We start from the raw sequence: 22,689 nt of genomic DNA, 5'->3' as shown, positions 1-22,689 counted from the left end.
GTGTCTGAGACGTTTGTCCAATGTACATAGCGGACGGACACTTTCGGCACATGATAGCATACATTATATTTCTGGATGCACAGGAATATGTGTTCTTGATCTTATAACTCACTTGGTTAGGTCCAATAATGGTGTCAGCAGAGTGAATATGTGGACAAAGTTGGCAACGGGGTTTGTTGCAAGGGAAGGTACCAGGGTTGGTATTAGTGTGGTATGTCCTGTGGTTGTTGATAAGAATCATCTTGAGGTTAGGTGGTTGTCTATAGGAGACTATGGGTCTGTCTCCCAGAGCCTCTCGGAGTTTGGTATCCTGTTCCAGTATAGGCTGTAGTTTATTGATAATGTGTTGGACAGGTTTAAGTTGGGAGTTGTAGGTGATGACAAGTGGTGTTCTATTGTTGGTTTTCTTGGGTCTTTCTTGAAGTAGATGGTTTTCTTGGGTCTGTCTTGAAGTAGATGGTTTCTAGGTATTCTAGGTTTCTAGATATTAGCATACTTTATGGCTGACCTAGAACAACATTTCCTCAACTCCCATCCCCTTTTACCCCTTCTCTACTGTGAAGGGGTAAAAGTCTGTGCGGATACAAAATTAGCATGCAGATGCAGATACTGGTGGATATATAATGGATATCTGCAGATTTGCAGGGCTTTTCCTGTAAGATGAAGCGGAATAATGCAGTTTCAGTGGATCACTAGGGATATAAAATCCCATTTCATTGGCTAACCAGTTAAACATATTTGTTTAACCGGTTAACTCATTAAAGGGGGGGAAGAGAAACAGAGGAGGAGGGATTCCAGCCCAACTGGAGCAGTGCCCCCACCTGTGTCAAGGTCTGGAGCAGCCCCTCTGCCACAGGAAGGGGCTGCACTGGCAGGGCTGGCGCGCAGCCTGCATCTGCAGCGGAACCCCCCCTGTGGGGCTGGAACAGCCCCCTCCCCTCAGCAGGAAGAGAGCTGCTCCAGCCTCAGTTGGTTACCCTGCTCAGTAAGGGTGAGGCCTATTGGTTAACAGGTTAAACCTTCACATCCCTACAGATAACCAGTATCTGTTGTCTTTCCAGATAATTCCCCACAGACATTCCTAGCACCCAACTTCCCCCTTAAGTAACAGCCAAACTATTTATATTGTCATGTTCAAACTGTCAGATCTGTGAGGGGAATGTATGCATGGCTCTCTTCTTGTGAGCAGGAGAAATGGATCAGGTCTGCAGGTAGATGTATGCACATTGAACTAATGTAGCTTTATACTGACAATCATACCAAGTTATATTTACTGGTAGGTAATCTTTGTGAACAATCCATCACAAATGTTGTATAACAATGGGGCTGTGTACGTTTGAACTGATCTACACTAGTCAGACCTCCTACTCTTGGGTTATATTAAGAACTGCAGATGGGGATATGCATGTGTTTATCTTTGTATTTGTTTTCAAATACAAAGCTAGATAAATTCATGGAGGTTAGGTCCATAAAAGGCTATTAGCCAAGACGTAGGAATGGTGTCCCTGGCTTCTCTTTGTCAGAGGCTGGAGATGGATGGCACGAGACAAATTGCTTGATCAGTGTCTTTGGTCCACCCCCTCCGGGGCACCTGGCGCTGGCCACTGTTGGCAGACAGGCTACTGGGCTAGATGGACCTTTGGTCTGACCCAGTACCACCGTTCTTATGTTCTTATGTCAAATATCTGCTAGTTGGAGATTCCTGTTCAGTTTCATATTTACAGAGAAATCTCCTCCTATGCAGCGCTTTCCTGGAAACCTGGTCCTGGGATTCTTGTCATATTTTCATTGTTTATAGTAAATAATACAGTGTACCATTTTAAGAGTGTGAATGAATGTGTGTTTTGCATTGGCAACAACTATCTCATTACTTGATAAGCACACTGTAAAATATTTGAACAAAATTTCTTACAGCGAACTGGCACAAATAAAATCATTGGTGCTACTGCCAAAGTAATATTAAATTAAATATCGGAAGGATATCTACATTGGCAGTCCTATCCATAGGACCCTACCTAATTCATGGCCCATTTTGGTCAGTTTCACAGTCATAGGATTTTAAAAATAGTGTAGTTCATTATTTCAGCCATTTAAATCTGAAATGTCATGGTGTTGTAATTGTCGGGTTCCTCACCCAAAAAGGAGTTGTGGGGATCAAAAGGTTATTGAATGGCTGTTGCGGTACCACAATCCTTACTTCTGCATTGCTGCTGGTGGCAACTCTGCTTTCAGAGTTGGGCAGCTGGAGTGTGGAGTCTGCTGAATTTGAGCCCAGCTATGAATGTAGAACTGGGCCCTCAGGTTAGCAACCATCACTCTCCAGCCAACAATCTCTAATGGCAGCAGCACATAAGTAAGGGTGGCATGGCATGGCATTGTCGCCCTTAATTCTGCACAGTTCTGACAGGGCACTGCTTTCAAAGCTGGGTGGCAGGCCAACAGCTGCCTCTCTCCAGATTCCCATTTCTGAAGATAGCACAGAAGTAAGAGTGTGATTTCCCCCTGAAATAACCTTGCAAGCCCTCTGCAATTCCCTTGAGGCTCAGGACTTACATGAGAAAACTCTGGTCTCCCTTGTGAAATTGGTATAGTACAGGGTAAAAGTACACAAAAGATCAAATTTCACAGGGGGAGACCAGATTTCACGGTCCATGATATGTTATTCATAGTCTTGAATTTAGTAGAGCCCTACCTAACCATAAAGTTTTTCTTTATGCAGTTCATAGAACAAAATATTTTGAATCATTGTGGATAGAAAGAGGCAGTTTACTGATTTGTCATGGCATATTATCCATGCCAAAACTATCTTAAAGGTGAAGAAGCTGCTTTGTTCCACTTAGTTGGTTACATAGTTTACAAGTTTGAACAGAATTGATAGTGAAATATTAGTTAAACCTTGCTTGAATATACATCTCTCAAGTCAGGAAATGGAAGTGTTCAGCACAGAAGTGGAAGTTTAAATTCCCCTTGATATCGTGTTGTGCTTTGATATGCTGAAGGCATCCTGGGACGTAGCATTCAGAGCCATTCCTTACAGCAGTCTGGAAGGTGCTAGCTGGCTTTTGGAAATACTGCTTTCCTTCTGTAATTTCTGTTCTTACTCCTCAAGATCTGTAGGTGGATATTGCGCATTTGGGGGTTTAACGCACTTTTTAAAGCAAAATGAAAGATTTGTATTTTATTTTATTGATTAATTAATTAATTAGTAATAAGCCATAACAAGAGAAGATTTTATATGGAGGGTTAGGGATGTGCTTTCACAATAAGGTCAGGACAGTTACTTAGCCACAGTACAGTAGTATTTAAGGAGACCAATTGGATTAGTCCCCATTGTGCTAGGTGCTGTATTAATGTTGTTAAAATTTCTGCTCCAAAGAGTTCACAATTTAGGTTGTTAGAGTTGCATTTTAAAGGGTTACCTAAACTTTGGGTGTGTTATATTGGATTTGTCTGTCAATTTTAGGTATGCAAAAACTTATTAGGTTTAAGCTTCCTGCTAAGCTGTGTAGCAGCACGGCCCCACAGCTGCTTACTGAGCCTCACCCAGCTAGGGCCTCAGGGCTCAACACATGGAGCTGCCTACTTGAGGGAGGGGCACTTCTCCCTCAGCTACAGGAGCAGTTCCTGGCTGAGGACAGAGCATGGAGTCTCTTCCAGCACCCTTCCTAATGGCCTCAGCAGGGAGTGGAGCCCTGAAGCCCTGGCTGGACAAGGTTCATTAAGCAGCTGAGGGGCTGTGCTACTACGCAGCTTAGAGGGAATCTTGGTTAGGTTGCTTGGATGAGATAAGAATGTTGACCATTGTTATGGACTGAGTGTGTATCTTGATTATCATGTAATATCAAAAGTTTAATGTTTGAGCAGGTTTGATAGTGGTTTCATACATCAGCTTGAGGCTTTAGGTTTACCAAAATTTGAAAATGTTTGTGTTTATACAGCTCAAGTTGAGATTGTGTGAGAGAAGGGTTGAGTTTTAAAATATTTGAAACATTATACAGAAAGTGGAGAACCGTAATAGAAGAGCATCTCGCCTCCCGGAAGGGTTCTTGCTTTTGGTTATATTAGAAAGCGCTAAAATAAGGAAACTCAGTGTGGTGTGTTAGTACTTATTAGTTGGAATTGTATGTGCTAGTTCAAGTTGAGCAGCATAAATGATGAGACAGAGTGACGTCAATAAAAGCAAAAGGATCTTGTATTTTGCAACATGAACAGTAAAATACTGAAACTGTTCTGAATAGGTTTAACTTACGTCTGCTATTTGAATAGGTTCCAGACATGGCGGGCTACCCTCACATCCGTTACATTTCATCGGGATTGGATGGAACGTCATTCAGAGGCCCTTTCAGGGGCAATTTTGAGGTTTGTAATAGAATAAACATAGATCTGTGTGTTGAGGGGAGGGTGTGCTGCAGGATTAGCCCTGCATATGGATGTAAAAGAAATAAATGTATAGAAAACGCCCTTAATTTTTAGAATGAATGACTTTTGGATGTTATCACAGTCTAGGAGCAGAATGGATACTAAAAGTAAGTGAATTGTATCTGAAAAAAGTTAGTCAATAAAAGATGCCCTTTTCCTGGACAAGTTAGCAGTAGGTGGCCGACACTGCATCTAGCCGTTACAATAAATAAGATGTCATACTTTCCAAGACAGTGGTGAAAGGAACTGGTGCCTCTAAACAACTGAGATCCACCTCATGAGAGTGAAACTTGGCAACGTTGACAGTGCTGTCTTCAATTTATCATGTAGTACAGGAATGGAAACTGTAAATATGTTATCAGATGCAGAGAGTTAATGAACTAGTCCACTGGGGGGGAAAACCCTTCATTGAGAGCTTATGGTTCTGATAAATTTCTTATTGCTGGAGAATAAGAAATCCATCACTGTATATCCATCATAAAGCTATCTTTTCTCTGTCAAGCCTCAATAACTGTTAGAAAGCAAATATATTTGCATACCACTTTAATTACATTCTCCTCCCTAGAGACATGAGAATTCATGAACATATTAATCAGTCATTTCCAGATTATAAAAACAGTTCCCAGTTCTTGTAAGCGTAAAACAATATTTTCCTATCTCTTAGAGCATCAAAAAGTGTTGTCTATCTTTTTCCAGAAAACCCCAACTTCTCCTGCACATCATAGATTTAATTGTAACGCTGCCATTCTCAGGTAAATTGTCTGAGAATGAATAAATGGGAAAACAAGGGTGTTGTCTAGTGTGTCATTCTGCGGATAGAATAACACTAACAACCATATAGCTACTGATATGTCACAGTTCTTACCATGGTTGTCACTTGACTTCAGGAGCTGATCCACTTGGAAGAGCGATTAGGCAATGTTAATCGTGGAGCCTCCCAGGGAACTATTGAAAGGTGCACGTATCCACACAAATACAAAAAGGTGAGGATTTCTCTATATTTGTATATTTACATTTGCAGATATATTAAATATTACCACTAGTAGTGTTACTGGTTCACATTCACAGCTGTTCAATTTCAAAAGTACTTGTCTTCTATATATTTCTAATCTAAAGGCTTGTAAGAAAAATTATCTCCAAATTGCTGCTATTGTGAAAATGACAGCCAGATGTTGTACCTTTGTTATGGACTTTTCTCCACTCCAGATTTTGGTTAGCATCTGAATGAATAGCAAGTATAATTTAATTAAATTGTTAAATTAATTTTTCTTTTAATATTCATGCCATATTCCTCAGAATAAAAAAAACCTGAATATATGGGGGGTGCTTGCTTTTTTTAAAGAAAAAAATATTAATCCAGGTAATGAAAAGGCAACTCATAAATATGATCATCCATATGAACAAAAGTTGTCCTTTATTTGCATATAGAGCAAGGAATATTCCATTCATCACTATAGGTATTAAAAATGTAAGAAATTAAGAAAGAGTGCACTGCTATGTTATGTGGAACATAACACAAATTTCAAGAAAAAAAACGTATCTTTCACGTACACCTTTTAGTCCAATTGCAACCCTTTGGCTATATGAGCTAAAATTCTGAAGGCAAACTAGATGGATTTGTAGTCAAATTCGTACTCTTTAAAACTTCCAGTGTATTGTATTTCAATTAAATCAGTCCTGTGTGACATTAGATTCGAAGTATTCGACCGGGACCCCAGAACTATGTAGACTGCCCTCCTCCCAGTTCTTTCCTCCCGCCACATCTCCTGTCCACTTCTAGCAGTACAATATTCCTTTGGTTTTTATTTTCAATTAATTTTACTCTGCTTCTAAATTTTACAGTCTGCTGCTGACTTTTGTACTGACAAAGTAACTTTGGTTGTAAGGGGAAAAGGCTGAAGTCTTAAGCAGCTTAGTAGGGAACATTTTGTCCTTTTTACATCCAGACAAGTGTTTGAGGCAAAGGGGGAAGAGATCTTTTGTTTGGCCGTGTAGATGCGCCACATTTTGGAAGAGCTTCTTTCGACTGAAAAGTGGAAAAAGATTTGTAAATTGCAGTTCACAGTTTGTGAATTTTTTCTAGCTTATCTTTGTAGTCTACATGTAGCCCCAGAGATAAAAGTATCTTAACTTCACAGACCCAAGTATCTTTCAGTCCTTATTAATCCTTGATGCTCTTGTGTCTCTACTGGGGTTGCCAGATGGTTTAACAAAAAATACCGAACACCCCTCTTTCTCCCCCCCCCCCCCCAAAAAAAACCCACCGAGGAAAAAATTCTGTTGGGGGGGGGGGGGGGGAAGGGGGTGAGGAGAGACCAAAGTTGTTGAGCGAAAGGAAAAAAGGACCCCAAACCCCTGAGAGTTGTTAAGCAAATAAATAAAGAAATGCTTTTGAAGCTTTTTGGCCCTAACAGGCTGCTGATGGCCGCCCGCCATCTTGCCTCCCTGCACTGGGCCGGACAGCTCCCCTGCAGAACCCGGTAAGCACCCGGGATTTTTGCCTCCTAAACAGGAAAATATCAGAAAATACCAGACATTTTAGGTGGCCGGTATTTTCTGCATTTTTTTTACCAGACAGGAGGTGAAAATACCGGACTGTCCAGTTCAATACCAGACACCTGGCAACCCTAATCTCTACTCACTTTTATATTTTAATCTTTGATATCTAGTTGGTAGAAGAAAGCAAGTTGAAGATTTACATTTTTTTAAGTAAAATTTAATTTGTCAGATGTTTTCCTAGAAATGAAATGCTGAATATGTATAAAAACAGATTTTACACAGTTTGTCAATAATGTCATCTCTACTAATAAGGTAACAACTGATTGGTTCTCACAGAGGAAACTGCACTGCAAACAAGATGGGGAAGAAGGAACAGAGGAAGACACAGAGGAAAAGTGTACCATTTGTTTGTCTATTTTAGAGGAAGGTGAAGATGTCAGGTAAATAAATACCTAATAATAAAATCTAGTGTTAGAATACCTTTGGATAATATTGACTTTTGGAACAACAAATAAAAATTATAATATGGAAAGTGTTTAGGTGCCATTGGCATGTCAGATCTTATATCCTCTCTCCACCAATAGCCAGTGCTGTTAGTCCTCTAGACCAGAGGTAGGTAACCTAAGGCTTGCCTGGATCTTGCCCTGAGGCTCAGGCCTCCCCCTCAGCATTGGGGAGCCTGTGCTGGCACTCCAGCTCCCACCCCTCACTGCTCCCCCCGTGGGGCTAGAACTCACAAAATCTTCTAGCCAGGGCCTGATTGATTTTTCTGTGGGTCAGTAGCCTCTGACCCAAAAAAGTTTCTCCATCCCTGCTCTAGACAGTGAAAGTCCTCTTAATACAGTGAGCTGATTAAACAGCACCTTATGAGGGGTGGAGAGGCAAATGGTAGGTTAATTGTTAGTCAGCTCATGTCTTGAGCCAGGACTGACAAACTAATAAAAAAATAGAAATAATAATTGCAGGTTCTATTAGTATCCTTTTTAGAATCTTTCTGTGCTGTTTGCCTCACTATCCTGGACAATGGATTTCACAGGTTAATTCTACGCAGCCCAGTTCTACAGTATGCATATCGCTGTAACAGCATAGTCTCTCCCATAATATGCTGCATAAACACGTTCTATCATTTTTTATTTCATTGACACTTGATTTAATCAGGTATATCCCTTTGTTCTTTTATTTTGGCTGGTGCTAATTTTTATATATAAAATGAGATTTGTGCAGCAAGAAAATATTTACAGTGTTGTTAGTCTGTTAAAAATTAACTTTCTTTTCTGGTAACAGGCGTCTTCCATGTATGCACCTTTTCCACCAAGTGTGTGTAGATCAGTGGTTGATCACTAACAAGAAGTGCCCCATCTGCAGAGTGGACATTGAAGCTCAGCTGCCAAGTGAAAGTTGACACCATTTTCCAGAACTTTTATTCTCCTTTTCACTCCCTTCCATCCTTCCTGGTACTGCAGTCTACCAAAGATGGCATGACTTACCTGCGCAGATATGGAAGCATTGATCCTAGAGTGCTGTCTCTGCTATATGGTACAACTAATGCTAGACCTACAGTTTATGTAGACAGTTGAGTTTCAATGTATTTATAAAGCTTTTTTAGGTTTTACATTTTTTTCTTTTAATTCGTTTTACTGTATTTTGCATGGTTCTTTGTATTGCATTTGTTTGCACATATTATGGGCTTTGTGACCCCAAACTTGCAGGCAAGATTAGCTGCTTTAGTAAGTAGAATTGTGTGTTGTTCCCTTCCCTCCCAAACATAGTATCAGGCTTTGAGAATATAATTTCACTTATTACTAACCTTGGATTTCTTAATTTAATCAATCATGTATTTTAGTTTAATGTACAAAGATCATCTAGAAAAGAATAATATTGTATATTAAGACATTCCTTAATTAGGAAAAAAGGCTGCTGTATATTTACAATATCAGTTTTGAATCAAATACCATCATTAATACTGGGAACAGTATATTCAGTCTGACTGATACAGCTGGTGTACTCATCACCAGAGTTTTGTCTGATCAAATTTTTGTTTTTCAACTCTCAGCACAATACAGATATATTTGAATGTCAATATTAACATTTAGACTGCTGTTCAGATTGTATTTATCATTTTCTTACAATGTCTAGAAATTTTAATCCCTAACTTAATATTTGTTGCTGTGAAACAGCTTTAATGAACACTAAATATTGATTTCAGTTAGCTGGATTGTAGATACTTGCAGATTGAATGCATTTTTAGGGAAACAAAAATATGTAGAATTTTGTTCAGTCTTCTGCTAAGTACATCAAATTACCTGTGCACATTGGTTATGTAAAGCCTTTTGATCAGGGCCTAGAATTGGAATTCTTATGGCAGGATCCATGCATTCTTAGATGTTCTAAAGATCCCAGATCTCTCATAGGATTTTTTTAGTTGTAAAATCAATAGTCAGCTAAATCCACCTGTCACTTGTTTTGTCACTGGTAACTTGAAAATCTGTAAATCTCTGTAGAAACTGACACAAATTATGTGATTTACCTTGATCATAGATTCCCGCTTTATAAATTACCAACAGTCCATCACTGATTGAAAATATTTTCTATAGTTAAGATTTGCTGCATAATATAGTATATAGAATTAAATTAATGTACTAACATTTCTCCTTTGGAGGAAGTTTGAATCCACTTTGGGACAAGTTCCATATCAAAATACTTCAACAAACAGTATAGTATAGTTTATTTAAAATGTGTTTGAGAGGCTCAGGAACATCAAGACAGTAGTACTGTCACAACCTGGGAGAGATGTTCCTATGGGATCATATATTAACATGTCAATAAGCTTGCTTTAAGCCACCTGCTTTGTAAGTGGATTGAATAATAAATACCTTCAGTTTCCCTTGTCTTGTCATTCGTAATCAGTTAAGTGTAAAACAGTTTACAGTAAAACACAAATCAAAATGTTTTGTTTACACTAAACAAATTGTGTTCCATTTATAAGTGTGACCTTATCTAATTTGATGCCTGTTTGGTTAAAAGCAGCTTCCCCTTTTTTTTAAATCCTTTCATGTCAGGAGTAGCATTTTCCAATTCAATGTCCATTGCTGGCAATAGACTTAACACTTCTGGCACTAAGGCATTAAGCAGGGATAAGTTTTGTCCTAATAGTTGCTTAAGAAGTTTAAAATGGACATTTTAAAGCCTACTTTTTGCATTCTTTAAACTTAATTTGAGACTTAAACCACTTTTGTGTTTGATTTAGTGGAGTGGAATGAAGGGGATGAGAGAGAAAGGTAACATGATTTGGCTGCACCAAACTGTCATGGTTTTAAATGGAAGCTTCTTAGAAAATGAGGCTAGAGCAACCTGTGTCTGGGTATGAAATTGAAGCTGTAGTGGATAAAATTAACTGGAAAGACCAAATAGGAACTCTCTTCCATTCTCCAATGCATATGAAGAGAAAAGGAGAGGAGGTAGCTTTTAAAGGGTGCACCCCAAGTGATGCTTGAAAGTGGGAGGATACTCCTGTTTAAAGTTACGTCATAGGTACTTAGAGACACAGAAATAACTGAGACCCATGGTGCACAATGAGTCAACTTTGGCATGCCTTCCAGGAATGAAGAAGCACAGATGTTTTAAAAAAAAAAAAAAAAAAAAAGCACCAGATTTTGGTGTCTGGTACTAGAGGTATTTAAGTGGCCCATGAATTGACCTATTTTATAACTGCTACTGTCTTGCTTTTAAATGTATACATAACATATTGTAAAGTGTTGTTTAACAGTTATGTGCCAGGAATCACAGTTCCTGCTATGTGCTAATGCAGGAACTAATAAACCTGCAACCTACTCCTATTCCAGAAAGTTGTGACCCGATATAATTTAGGGGAAGGAAAATGAATGGGTTTTGGAAATTTCCACCACTTACTGTGCTTTACTTGCTTAGATGCATTGCCTTAAGTTTCCTGCAGCATCTTTGACTTAAGAGTCTCAACAGTATGCATCAAATTACTTTCATATAAAATTCCATTGTCAAAAGAAATCTTTTGTATGCAATAAATAAAATGTTAGACTGATAACATGAAGTCTGTTTTTTCATTAAAGTGTTTTTCCTCCCTTTTGCCTCCTAGTTTATAAGCTCTTCATTTGAATAAATTCTTTGGCATAAACTGTTTACTTGCATCCTAACAATGGATATGTCTGTTGGAATATCACAATCCAAGGGTGAAGGATTAAATATTTTATAAAGCTCCAGCTATACACAAAATTCACTATCTTAATTAAAACAGTGGGTTGTTTGAAATGATATATTCCTAGCATTTGTTTTCTTTACAACTAAGAATTCATGCAAATTATTACTAGAATTGTTTTTCTGTACATAAGAACACTTTGATATCTTTTGCATTCAAAGTGTAAAACCAGTGGTTAGAGAACATAAATTAATACTTGCATGGTATTAGATATCGATGCTGCATAAGTGACTGAACCACAAAATTGAGTCTAGAATATTGAGGGAGGGGGATTTTCAAATGGCTTCATGTTGATTGTTCAACAACAAATCCAACATGTTCAATAGAATCGCTATGGAGAGTAATTCCATGCTCCAATAATAAGAAATTAGCAGTAGGGATATATTACTGACCACCTGACCAGGACAGTGATACTGACATTGAAATGCTAAGGGAGATTAGAGAGGCTACCAAAATAAAGAACTCTATAATAATGGGGGATTTTAATTACCCCCATATTGACTGGATACATGTCACCTCAGGAAGAGAAGCAGAGATAAAATTTCTCAATAGCTTAAATGACTGTTTCTTGGAGAAGCTGGTGCAGGAACCCACAAGAGGAGAGGCAATTCTCAATTTAGTCCTGAGTGGAGTGCAGGATCAGATCCAGGATATAACCGTTACAGGACCACTTGGGAATAGTGACCATAATATAATAACATTCATCATTCCTGTGGTGGGAAGAACACCTCAGCAGTCCAGCACCCTGGCATTTAATTTCAAAAAGGGGAATTACGCAAAAATGAGGAGGTTAGTTAAACAGAAATTAAAAGGCACAGAGACTTAAAAGGCACAGAGGCTAGAGCCAAATCCCTGCAAGCTGCATGGAAACTTTTTAAAGACACCACAATAGAGGCCCAACTTAAATGTATACCCCAAATTAAAAAACATAGCAAGAGACCTAAAAAAGAGTCACCGTGGCTTAACCACCATGTAAAAGAAGCAGTGAGGGACAAAAAGGTATCTTTTAAGAAGTGGAAGTCCAATCCTAGTGAGATAAATAGAAGAGAACATAAACACTATCAAATCAAGTGTAAAAATGTAATAAGAAAAGCGAAAAAAGATTTTGAGGAACAGCTAGTCAAAAACTCAAAAAGAAATAATGTTTAAGTACATTAGAAGCAGGAAGCCTGCTAAAAAACCTGTGGGCCCCTAGATGATCGAGCTATAAAAGGAGCAATCAAGGACGATAAAGCCATTGTGGAGAAACTAAATGATTTCTTTGCTTCAGTCTTCACGGCTGAGGACGTTGGGGAGATTCCTGAATCTGCACCGTCCTTTGTGGGTGATGAATCTGAGGAACTGTCCCGGATTGAAGTGTCAGAGGAGGTTTTGGAACAAATAGAAAAACTTAATGTTAACAAATCGCTGGGACTGGAATGGCATTCATCCAAGGGTTCTAAAAACTCAAATGGGAAATTGCTGAGCTATTATCTGTGGTTTGTAACCTATCCTTTAAATCTGCTTCTGTACCTAATGACTGGAAGGTAGCCAACGTGACACCAATATTTAAAAAGGGCTCTAGAGGCGATCCTGGCAATTAGACCGGTAAGTCTAACTTCAGTACCGGGCAAATTAGTCGAAACACTAGTAAAGAATAAAATTGTGAAGCATGTAGAAGAACATAATTTGTTGGACAAAAGTCAACATGGCTTCTGTAAAGGGAAATCCTGTCTTACTAATCTGTTAGAGTTCTTTGAAGGGGTTAACAAACATGCAGACAAGGGGGAATCCAGTAGATATAGTATACTTGGATTTTCAGAAAGCCTTTGACAAGGTCCCTCACCAAAGGCTCTTGTGTAAATTATATGGCCATGGGATAAGAGGGAAGGTCCTTTCTTGGATTGAGAACTGGTTAAAAGACAGGAAACAAAGGGTAGGAATAAATGCTAAATTTTCAGAATGGAGAGGGGTAACTAGTGGTGTCCCCCAAGGGTCAGTCCTGGAACCAGTCCTTTTCAACTTTATTCATAAATGATCTGGAGAAAGAGGTAAGCAGTGAGGTAGTAAAATTTGCAGATGATACAAAACTGTTTAGGATAGTCAAGACAGAAGCAGACTGTGAGGGACTCCAAGAAGATCTCACCAAACTGAGTGATTGGGCAACAAAATGGCAAATGAAATTTAATATGGATAAGTGTAAGGTAATGCACAATGGGAGAAATAACCCCAACTTATACGTACAGTATGATGGGGGCTAATTTGGCTACGACAAATCAGGAAAGAGATCTTGGGAGTTATTGTGGACAGTTCTCTGAAAACTTCCACGCAGTGTGCAGCAGCAGTCAAAAAGGCAAATAGGATGCTAGGAATTATTAGGAAAGGGATAGAAAATAGGACCCAGAATATTTTACTGCCCCTGTATAAAACTCTGGTATGCCCACATCTTGATTACTGTGTACAAATGTGGTGGTGTCACCTCAAAAAAGATATTTTGGCTTTGGAAAGGGTTCAGAAAAGGGCAACTAAAATGATTAGGGGTTTGGAACGGGTCCCATATGAGGAGAGGTTAGAGAGACTGGGACTTTTCTGTTTAGAAAAGAGGAGACTGAGGGGGGATATGATAGAAGTCTATAAAATCATGAGTGGTGTGGAGAGGGACCGATAAAGAAATTAATAGGGAGCACGTTTAAAACTAATAAAAGAAAGTTCTTCACTCAGCGTGTAGTCAACCTGTGGAACTCCTTGCCAGAGGAGGCTGTGAAGGCTAGGACTATAATAGAGTTTAAAGAGAAGCTAGATAATTTCATGGAGGTTAGGTCAGGTCCATAAAAGGCTATTAGCCAGGGGATAAAATGGTGTCCTTGGCCTCTGTTTGTCAGAGGCTGGAGAAGGATGGCAGGAGACAAATCACTTGATCAGTCTTCGGTCCACCCTCTATGGGGCACCGGGTGCTGGCCACTGTCGGTAGACAGGATACTGGGCTAGATGGACCTTTGGTCTGACCCAGTACGGCCGTTCTTATGTTCTTATATAAATAATGTGAGTGAATTGAAAAGTAGCTTCTGAAGTGAGAATGTATATGCGTCGTGCTGATTCAAAATCAGTGGTGATAGTACCATGTTTTGGGGCTTACCTTTGATTTACTTTGACTTCCACTATTTCCCTGAAGTATCTTGAGGTTTTTTCCCCCCTCAAGCAAGCAAAATTTTTAACTCTTGTCAGCACAAATGCATTGTACCATTGAATTTGGGGAAAGCTTCAATATATGAGGACTGCCTTTCTTACCATATTTGTATGGCTTTTACTTCCATGCAAACAGCTGAGGTATTGCCAGTACAAAAATGCATGTACTATAACAAATGCTAGCTGTGGAACTCCATATTAAGTCATGTTAAAAGTCCATTCTCTAAATCGCCTGAAGGGCAGACCTCCCAATATACCACTGTCCTAGTCCGACTGTAATGAACTATAAACTTAACTGACTGAAGAACTAAAGGATTTACTTTGAAACATTGAGGAACATCTAGGCAAAGCTGTGTCCTAAATGTGCATGACTGGCTACATCTGAACACTTGTAGTGACATTATGCAGGATAACAGATGACAATAACAGGAGAAGTGTTGGAGCATATCACATAAAATGGGACTGTTGTGATAAGGAAGAAACTGAGCCTTAAAGCAAACAAAACAAATTGGTATGGTATTGCCAAGAACATGACTTTCCTTAAAACAGTTATAAGACACACAAGATCAAATTAAGACTGATGGACAGGTTAGACCAAACCATTACGCCCAAATGCTGGGACACAAACGTTTTAATTACAAAATAAGAAACTTTAAAAGGAACAGACGTATTATGTGCATGTACAGATGAACATGAGTTCAAGTAGTCAAATTCATTATTGGAGTAGTGTTTCCATTAGATTTCACCTTGCTAAAAAAAGTTATCAGGTCAAAAGTAGTTACATAGAATTTAATCTGTAATAAATCACAGGTATGTTATGAAGCTTAGTTAGTTTTGCATATTTCCTTACAGTGGAGGATTCCAAATTATTACAGTCCTGCATTAGAACTGTATTTTCATCTATTTCTGACCTTGACTATTAACCATTGTCATTGACTCTGCAATTAGGTGACATTACAAGAAAAAATTAGGTGGATATTCTTTGCTCAACTGTACTAAAATATCACCTTGAATCACTTCATATTAAGGTTTCAATACCTAATTTTTCCACTTTTGTTTTTAAAATCAAAGTTTATAGATGCATTCTAAACAACTTCATAGCCTAAGCATACAGATTTTAACCATAAAATACATATTCTGTAAGCTTGTGCTTCAAGATTAGCTTCTGATAGCTTCTAAAATCTTGCTGTTTTGTCAGATTCGGCAAATACTACTAGGCAAGAGCGCATCCACAATGCCATGTGCTTTTGCACAAGAGTGTCCATGGCCGCATGGACTCTCACTTTCGCAAGAAACTCCTGTTGCCCATCCACACTGCTTTCTTGCGCAAGAGGGGTTAATCCTCACTAGGAGAGGAATAACTCTTGTGCAGGAAGCCCTCTGTTCAAATGCTTTACTGTAAATTTACTTGCACGAGGATGCATATGCAGTGTAGATGCTTCACAAGTTTTTGTGCAAGAATACCTATTCTTGCACAAGAAGTCTGCAGTGTAGGCGTAGCCCTAAAGGTTTGGTTCACAGGGTAATAAAGGACCTTGAAAGCTATTAATAACAGATACAATATGAGAAATAACTGGATGAATAAGAGAAAAAACACTTCTCTTGTTTCTGCTCACTAAACTGTGTGGCTGTGTCTAGACTGGCAAGTTTTTCCACAAAAGCAACTGCTTTTGCGGAAAAACTTGCCAGCTGTCTACACTGGCAGCATGAATTTCCGCAAGAACACTAACGATCTCATGTAAGAAATCAGTGCTTCTTGCGGAAATACTATGCTGCTCCCGTTCGGGCAAAAGTACTTTTGCGCAAAAGCTTTTTTTTGTGCAAAAGGGCCAGTGTAGACAGCTCAGATTTGTTTTGCGCAAAAAAGCTTTTTTGTGCAAAAGCGTGTCTAGATTGGCAGGGACGCTTTTCTGCAAAAAGTGCTTTTGTGGAAAAGCATCCCTGCCAATCTAGACGCTCTTTTCCGCAAATGCTTTTAACGGAAAACTTTTCCGTTAAAAGCATTTGCGGAAAAGCATGCCAGTCTAGACGTAGCTGGTGTGTGTATAGGATACAGTAGTGTCAAATATTTATAAAATTACATTTTCCATATCAGATATACTGATATCTAGTGCTAAATTGCATTTATTGTGTACCTTTGCCATGCACCTACCATCTGTGTACTATTGCATTAAGCAGGAGTGGCCTGAGGCTGGCTGTGGCAGCTGATGCCCCAGGCGGAATGCGCGATCAGCGCTCCCTCCTGCACGGCTGTCAATGGCATGATGTAATTATCAGGTGCCCCATGACATCATCATCGGGCGCCCCAGCCACCCCGTTGAAGGTGGCACCCTAGGCAACCACCGAGTCTGCCTCTACTTACGGGCTGCCCCTGGCACTAAGTGACTAGACTCGAAACATTCCAATATCCTGAATGACTTTAAAAACCATGTGGCAGAAAAGTATCTTTCACCACAAACATGAACACTCAAAATTATGCATAGCCAAGGCCTAGAAAGTATTCGGGGCTATTTTTATATAGTGCAGTTGTACATTGAGAATGACTATGTGGTGATCTTGCAGAGTTAGAAAACTAAGTCTGTCCTTTCCTAGGTACATATTGATATAAAGCTTTGATTTGCGTGAATGTAGGGTGATCACATTCACAAACTGCATAATTTTAATTAATGATGCAGGTCATTGCAAACAAGCTTATTAAAACCTGTATATCACGCAACTGCAAATTCTGTATGTACTAGGTTAAAGGAAAAACATTGTTTTTTATAGTTTATTGGGCTTTTTTGCACCTGCGATGCAGGCTGGAGTTACAAAGGACGCAGGCGTCATGTGCACCTCACAAATGTCTGTGAAGCGGCCATGGTGGTCCACGAGGGCCTGGAGCATGACGGAGAAGTACCCCTTCTGGTTAATAAAAATGGGGCACTCGATGTTCTGGGGCACAGATGGGGATGTGGGTTGCATCCATGGCTCCCCCGCAGTTGGGGAACCCCAGAGCAGCAAAGCCAGCCACTGTTGTGTCAGTACCCTGAAGGCGGATGATTCCCTGGAACAGGATGTCATTCATGGCATGGACAACCTGCAGAAGAGCACACAGAAACATAGGGAATGTACCAAATGAGGCAGAGTAGGTGCATGATCCCTTTGGGGGTGCCGACCCCCCTGTGATGCCCTCTGTCCCCAAACACACCAGGACCCCCTTGCCCCACAGTCTCTCCCTCTCCCCCATATCAGCAGGCCTGTGTGAGGGAGAGATGGCACAAACCCCTGGGTGACGGGGCTTTCCCCACCCTGGAGTCCTTTTCCTTCCTCGGGGCAGGGAATGCAGCACCCCCGCAGGACTTACCTGCATCACAACGGCACTGAGTGTCCCACTGAGCAGTAGCTGTCCAGAGTGGCCAGCTTCCAGAGGGCAATGGTGACCCTCTTGTTGACCAGGATGTCGGGCCGCAGCCGGGTGGTATGTCTCCGGAGCGCAGGGGCGAGCCAGGCACACAGCTCCAGGCATGTCTGCTTTCGCATTCTGAAGTTCCGGAGCCACTGTTGGTCGTCCCATTGCTCCAGGACCAGCCGGTCCTACCAGTTGGTACTGGTGTCCAGTTTCTAATAACATGTCTCGATGGTCAGCTGGGGATGCCACAGGGACACCACTGCATCCATGGAGAGGGGTCCAGATCAAGCTCGGTCTCGAGCTCCTGTAGGAGTAGCGCAGCAGCATGGAGCAACAGCTGCAGGTACTCCAAAAAATGGCCATGTGGGGCCAAAGCAGGCACAGAGGCACCCCAGGCTCCGTGGCACAGCAGTGAAAACGCAAAAGGCACTAGGGCAGAAGCTGTGGTGTCCAAAGAGGCTGAGGGAAACCACAACTAGAACTGCTATGGCTGTCAGTCCCTATAGAAGGTCCTGAAGCACGCAGCAGGAGAGAAACAGCTGTCCAGGGAGATCCCTTTAAGCACGTGTCTCAAAGGAGCTCCAGCCCCCGCCCCTTGAAAGTTCTGGTGCCCTTTTGCCCTCTGCAAAGTAGTTCTGGGCTGAAGTTTTTGCGCAAGACCGTCCTATCAGCATGAATGCTCTCTTGTGCAAAACAGTTCTTGCACAAGAAGCCTGCAGTGTAGATGTAGCCCTTGGGTTAGGGATGTGAACAAATAGTTGAATAGACAACTGATAAGCCTAGGCATATCAGTTAATCTTCTTGACTATTCAAATTTACCCCCCCCCCCTCCTGCCCCATCACGCAATTTTGTGAGATCCCTTTGTAGCGCTTTGCAATCAGCTTTGGATTAGTTCCTGTTCACCCCTCTTTCAAGAACATTTGTAAGTTTAACAATGACCCAAATTCAAATCCCAGCAGCACAACACTCTTTTCCTACTCTTCTCCCCCCCCCCCCCCATCTTTTAAGTGGCAATGTTTTCTTGATGACCTAACAGCCATTCAATTACTTGAATGCCCAGCCTTTTCTTATTGTTAATGGCCCTGCCTTCCTTTTTTATAACAAGTTCCCTGCCCCAAAGGCAAAGCTGCAAGCAGCTCAAACTCTATTGCATGTAAGAACTGCCTCTGGCCCCCAGGACATCTCTTTAAGCAGACAAGTATGAAATCCAACGGGTTCATACTTGGGAGCGGGGGCTACTGCTCCCTCTAGCCCCCCATAAATGGTGCTTCGGCAGCAGCCTCCCCTGGCCAATGGATAAACATAAAAACAACCGATGGGCTGGTAGCACTGTCCAGACTCTCAGAACCGGAGAGGGGATCGCGAGCCTCCGTGGGCACAGCCCCTTCTTCTTCGAGTGATGTCCCCGTGGGCTTTTTTAGTGTGGAAAAAAGAAGATTAAGGGGGGACATGATAGCGGTTTTCAAATATCTAAAAGGGTGTCACAAGGAGGAAGGCGAAAATTTGTTCCTCTTGGTTTCTGAGGACAGGACAAGGAGTAATGGGCTTAAAGTGCAGCAGGGGAGGTTTAGATTGGACATTAGGAAAAAATTCCTAACTGTCAGGGTGGTCAAATATTGGAATAAATTGCCAAGAGAGGTGGTGGAATCTCCCTCTCTGGAGATATTTAAGAACAGGTTAGAAAGACATCTGTCAGGAATGGTGTAGACGGAGCTCGATCCTGCCTTGAGGGCGGGGGGCTGGACTCGATGACCTCTCGAGGTCCCTTCCAGTCCTATTATTCTATGATTCTATGTGGGTGCTCCACTACAGGTGTCGGGCTCGTCCCGGCGCCGCAAACCGGAAAGTTCTTGCTAGCAATAGCCCCCTCCAGAGGACCGCGCATGTGCAAAGTGTCCCGCGGCGTTCGCGCCTTTTCTGCGTCGCGCGGTCCGACTCGCCAGTTCCTCCTAACCGTCCACGGCCGCACATGGATTTGGAACACGCTCCTCTCCTGAGGAGAAATCGCATTGTTATTTCTGTATTCTTTCCCAGTTAGCCCCTTCCTACATAGTGTTAGTCAGTTATTGTCTTAGATTAGTTAGTTAGTAGTTAATAGTTAAAAAAAAAAAAATTCTTTTCCCATTATAACCCCTGAGGGCCACTCCAGCGAGCCCCTCAAGTTGGTCTTTCCCCGGAGACCTCCGCAGTAGACATGCCCAGCTCTCCGGGATTTAAGAAATGTGCTTCGTGCGGTGAGGCCATGCCTGTCTCTGATGGCCACTCCCGTTGCATTCGCTGCCTAGGAGAAGTGTGGTCACTGTGCCAAGAAATGTGGTCACTGTGCCAAGCTGACTGCGCGCACAAGGCACGACAGAGAAATGCGCCTGAAAATGCTGCTTTTCAATAAGGCTCTCCAGCCCCCGTCAGCAGCAGAACGAGAGGCTCCGGGCGCGCATAAGTCCAAGGATGGAAGAGGCTCCGCTCCGTCCAAGAGCCTAAGTGCAGCAGACGCACAAGGCTCGTCGGGCCACCCTCCCACACAGGGAGCGGACAAGTTATCGAAAGCTCGCAGCACATCAGCGCCGAGCCCCACACTCTCAGTGCTATCGGTCCCGCCAGGTCGCCCGGAATCGGCACCATCATCAGCGGCACCGAGTCTCCGAGCGGCACCGCAGCCAGATACGGTGCGGTCCTCGGCACCGAGGCACTCGGCACCGTTACTTCACGAACGCTCCCAGGCTAAGCCGGCACCGGGAGTCGACCCGGCACCGAAGCCTAAGCAGGCACCGAAGACTAAGCCGCAACCACCTAAGGCACCGGATACGGCACTGAGAAAACACTCGGCACCTAGGTCATCCCATTCAAGACCTAGTGATGCAGCTACCCCACACACACAGGGCACGTCTGCACCAGCCCGCACCGACCAACCATTGTGCGCGGCTGAGCCGGCTCCGTCTGTTGTTTCGGCTCTGGCCCCTATGGCCCTACAACCCCACGTCTCTGGGATTGATACGGCTCCACCATCTTCATCTTCTGCACCTCGGTCACCACACCTTCCGGGAGAAGTCTCTGACGTTGCCTCAGTTGCCTCCATTCCGGGTAGCCCAGTCCCCCAGGCTCCACCATCCACGGCGGTGCCAACTAAGGCGCAAAGGAAGACCCACCATCCTCGCACACCTTCTCCAGGTTCCGATAGGGCGACTTTCTCCCCTGGACCATCGCTCTCACCCCCTCAAAGACGGCGGGATCACCATTACGATTATTCCCCTACGCATCGCTATTACAGATCCCCAAGGCGATCCATTACACCACCTCGCTATCACCGCACATACTACTCGAGATCTCCGTATCATTACTCATACCGCTCACGATCCCCGCGATCTCCTCCTCGCTCCCATTACTATCGCCACAGGAGCGTCGCTTCTTACTCTCCGCAATATTCACACCGTGGTTCTTGCCATCGTATGCACACCTCGCCTCATTCTGATCGTTCACGTTCAGTCACAAGGTGCTCACCCTTGTCCCCAGACCGGAGACAATTATATTCACCACGGCCGACTACCCAGGACTCTATCCCGCCGGCTCAATGCCCACCAACGCCCACCAACACCTATCGGGGATGCGTCAACAACCTCTGCCCCGCATGACGATATCACTCAGTCACCGGTGGCAGAGCACCAGCCCGTGGCCTCTCCGAGAGATGCCGCTTCCTCTTCCCCGGACAACGCGGTGTTTAACGATGAACCTCCTCTTGCGGATGACTACAAGCAATTTCACGAACTTTTCAAACGGGTAGCACATTCACAAAACTTACGTACTTCTGGGGCACCACCAAAGCACCATGCCCTCCTTAGAAACTTACAGCAATCCAACAAATCAAAACTAGCTCTCCCTTTCTATGCCGCTATCCTGGAAGTAGCTAATGACATCTGGCAAACCCCGGCATCTATGCCCCCTACCAATAAACGCACGGACAGGAAATACTTTATTGATGCCAAAGACACAGACTTTCTTTTTACCCCGTGCCAAATTCCATCGTTGTCGACGCAGCCCAACAAAAGGCAAGGTCCGCACAAGAGAGAAATTCCGCCGCGGACAAAGAAGCCAAGCGTCTGGACTTGCTCGGCAGAAAGGTATATTTGTCGGCAACAGCCACATTAAGGATGGCAAACTACTCCGCCCATCTTGCCAACCATGACTTCGATAACTACTCGAAGTTGGTGCCGTTGATACAACATCTTCCACATTCCAAAAGGGACGTACTGAAATCCATTGTGCAGGAGGGTTACACAGTGGCCCGTAATGCACTCCAGATATCTCTGGATATTGCCAACTCAGCTTCCCGCACTACGGCGACATCGATCGTCATGCGACGTGACTCGTGGCTCCACCTGGCTTCTGTGCCAAAAGATCTACAGCCTAAGGTGGAAGACCTTCCATTCGACCGAGCATCCCTGTTTGCCCAAAACACGGATCAAGTGTTTCACTCCGGAAAAGACTCCCGAACCACGTTAAGAACCCTCGGGATGTACACTCCGCCTTTCAGGCGCAGGAGAGCTTGGCCGTATAATAGACAAAGGCCTCCTCCTTCTTCTTCTTCTTTTTATTCCAACCAATGCTTTAGGCCTTACGACCAACATAGACAAAGGCAGCGCCCCCAACGTCGCTGCCAGCAGCCTAACAAAAATCACAACCAGCAACAACCTCGGCAGCAAGTTTGACGGACTTGTCGAGGGTCTGCGTACCATCCCCCTACTGGAATCCCCACCACGAGTAACCAAGCTCTTCCACCGCCATCTGAACCCTTATTGTCTTCGTTGGTTCGCCATCACCACGGACCGTTGGGTCAGGGAGATCGTGACCTCTGGGCTCACCATTCCGTTCTCCACTTTACCTCCCACCAACCCCCCATCCCTGTCCCTTTTCAGGGACCCCTCTCACGAATCCCTGTTACGTCAGGAGGTCATGCACCTACTTACCATAGGTGCGGTGGAAGTAGTTCCT

The 22,689-nt window shown here is 42.7% G+C and overlaps 1 protein-coding gene across 8 annotated transcripts in view; it reads left to right on the top strand.

The window, feature by feature from the left end:
* Window positions 1–10,978, top strand: part of RNF111 (ring finger protein 111) — an 81,360-nt gene extending 70,382 nt beyond the window's left edge. For 3 of the 8 annotated variants that reach the window (XM_075897332.2, XM_075897333.2, XM_025189948.3), the window contains 5 exons: window positions 4,267–4,359; window positions 5,307–5,402; window positions 5,536–5,631; window positions 7,231–7,358; window positions 8,203–10,978. In XM_075897332.2, the coding sequence (XP_075753447.1) occupies window positions 4,267–4,359; window positions 5,307–5,402; window positions 5,536–5,631; window positions 7,231–7,358; window positions 8,203–8,320 (531 nt within the window). In that variant the 3' untranslated portion in view covers window positions 8,321–10,978. The remainder of the gene's footprint in view (window positions 1–4,266; window positions 4,360–5,306; window positions 5,403–5,535; window positions 5,632–7,230; window positions 7,359–8,202) is intronic. The other 5 variants (XM_025189969.3, XM_006112451.5, XM_089781992.1 and 2 more) reach the window with 5 other exon arrangements.
* The last annotated feature ends 11,711 nt before the right edge of the window (window positions 10,979–22,689 follow it).

Source organism: Pelodiscus sinensis, chromosome 14 (genome assembly GCF_052426305.1).
Source record: "Pelodiscus sinensis isolate ZL-2025 chromosome 14, ASM5242630v1, whole genome shotgun sequence".
NCBI classification, from domain to species: Eukaryota; Metazoa; Chordata; order Testudines; family Trionychidae; genus Pelodiscus; species Pelodiscus sinensis.
This window is presented reverse-complemented; position numbering and strand designations above follow the sequence as displayed.